Raw genomic sequence first — 2,411 nt, forward strand, 5'->3', positions numbered from 1 at the left:
GAAATAGTGTCAACCTTAGATATCCTTGATACCTTTGTATTCAGTAACTGGACCAATGACCGGAATAATAAAACGGATTGGACAACAACTCAATCCCACTGTGGCCACAACTTTAGTGTCATTGCCATATACTGAATTGCGCCGTAAGATAACTTCTCCCACACCTAGGAGTGATGAATCCTCTATCGATCCACCATAGTCTTGATACACTCCTTGATGTAGTCAATCACTATCATATTGATAGTTCTAATAGAACTACGTTGGGCTAATGTCAAACTACACCAATCGGTGCACAAGGTGCTCCAGTGATCTCAAGCCTAAGGATCACATGCATCACCATTCGTTAGAGGATTTGTTCCATAGACACTGGGGTTACCATCTATATGGAATCCTCTGGTGGGTCAGTCCAGTGAACTTGCCTATAGCAAGCACCCATGTGTTGCACCAAGTTGTCAGCAAACAACCTTGACTGGTGAGATCAGTCAGACAGTCACTGCCTTTTGACAGGGTCGTTCAATACTATGATAGTCTTACCACATTATCTGTGTCCTTAGTCAAAATAATACTGGGGCTACAAACATTTCTATAATGGCCACCATATGTGATCATAGGGTTCTCACTATCAAGATTTGAAACACTCGATACTCTCGTCACGGTTCTACCATCCTAAGGACATATATCAATACATACAACTATCATTTACATGATATAGTAGAAAATGCCTTTTATTGATTAGTAAACATTATTACAAAGAGTTAATTCTATAATAATTGATTGGCTCTAGGGCACTTACTCTAACACTAACCAACCTAGAAATCCAACCTTGGAAGAAAGCTTGAATGCCTTTATTCAAGTTAATAGAGAAAATCAAGAGAGAAATAATCAAAGTTTGGATTTTCTAGAAGCATCTATGAAGAGGGTAGATGTGCAAGTTGGGGAAACTTGTGAGTCAACTACAAGGACATCAACAAGGGAAGTTGCCTAGTCAACTCGAGCAAGCGAAGGCTATTGCAGTCCTTCGAAGTGGTAAGATTTTAAATAAAGATTTTGATAATAAAAATTATAATGACTTACCACATGATGCAGAAAATTGGGATGAGGAGCATGATAGACAAGAAAAACCTAAGGAAGTGCATGCAAAGGATGTTCAATCATCCAAGCCAATCAACAAGGATGAAGGAACAAAGGATTTCTCCTCACCAACACTCTATAAGGTAACGGAGCCTTATAGACCTCCAATTCCTTATCAAAATCGACTAAAGGACAATAAACATGATAAACAATTTTCTGAAATTTTTTATATGCTTTCTAAAGTTAACATTAACTTGCCTCTTTTGGATGTTATCAGGAATATGCCTTCTTATGCAAAGTTTTTCAAGTAACTCAACACCAAAAAAAGGAGATATGAGAAGAAGGAGAAAGTCATGGTTTCAAAAGTTGCTTGTGCGGTGCTCCAACAAAACTTGCCTCTTAAATTGAAAGATCCTGCAAGTTTTAACATAAACATCACCATGGGAGATAAGAAAATTGCGAAAGCTATGCTAGACTTGGGTGCGAGTATCAATATAATGCCTTATTCAATATACTTGCAACTAGGTTTGAGTGAGCTTAAGTCAATAACTATGACCCTTCAACTTGCGAATAGATCGGTCAAATATCCGAAGGGGATGGTTGAGGATTTGTTGGTGCAAGTTGACAAGCTGATTGTTCCCGTCGACTTGGTGGTTTTGGAGATGGAAGAAATACCTTCGAAGAACAAGAAGCATACAATTTTTCTTGGTAGACCATTCATGGCAACAACCAAGACAATTATAGATGTCCATAAAGGGAAGTTAACCATGACAGTCTGGCGAGAGACTATTGAATTTAAAGTGTTTGGTTCTCTACCTATTCCTTATACTTTTGCTTATGATGAGTGTTCTTTTATTGATTGTGTGGACTCACTTGTTTATGACACTTATTTGTAGGAGAAGATAAAAGATAAGCTTGAAGCTGCACTAACACTTGATAGGGTAGAGGGAACACTTGTTGAGGAAACTAAAGGATTCCATGAGATACTAGATAGAGCAATTCCTGTTTTACCATAATAAAAGTCTAGTAAACCTTTAGAGTTACCAACATCCCCACATAGGGACGAGCCTAATCCATCTAAGCTAGATCTTAAAGAGTTACCTAAGCACCTTAAATATGTATTTTTGGGAGAGGGAGATACATATTCTATCATAATTTCAGCAAACTTGACCAAAACCCAAGAAAAGTGACCAGTAAGGGAGCTTAGTAGACTTAAGAAAGCTATAGGTTGGAGCATAAGTGATTTAGGGGTATTATTCCTGTGATGTGCATGCATAAGATAATTTTAGAGGATGATGCCAAACCTATTAGAGATGCCCAAATGAGACTAAACCCTAACA

At 37.9% G+C, this 2,411-nt stretch overlaps 1 protein-coding gene across 1 annotated transcript; it reads left to right on the forward strand.

The window, feature by feature from the left end:
• Positions 1-1,424: 1,424 nt before the first annotated feature.
• Positions 1,425-1,967, forward strand: LOC116135240. The gene has a single exon (XM_031420934.1). The coding sequence runs from the start codon at positions 1,425-1,427 to the stop codon at positions 1,965-1,967; it is 543 nt and encodes a 180-aa protein (XP_031276794.1).
• The last annotated feature ends 444 nt before the right edge of the window (positions 1,968-2,411 follow it).

This window comes from Pistacia vera, unplaced genomic scaffold (genome assembly GCF_008641045.1).
Source record: "Pistacia vera cultivar Batoury unplaced genomic scaffold, PisVer_v2 Contig297, whole genome shotgun sequence".
In the NCBI taxonomy this organism is placed as follows: domain Eukaryota; kingdom Viridiplantae; phylum Streptophyta; class Magnoliopsida; order Sapindales; family Anacardiaceae; genus Pistacia; species Pistacia vera.

Bases quoted from the DNA above. Each gene is read 5' to 3' on its own strand.
- LOC116135240 (XM_031420934.1), top strand. From the start codon at position 1,425: ATGGTTTCAAAAGTTGCTTGTGCGGTGCTCCAACAAAACTTGCCTCTT.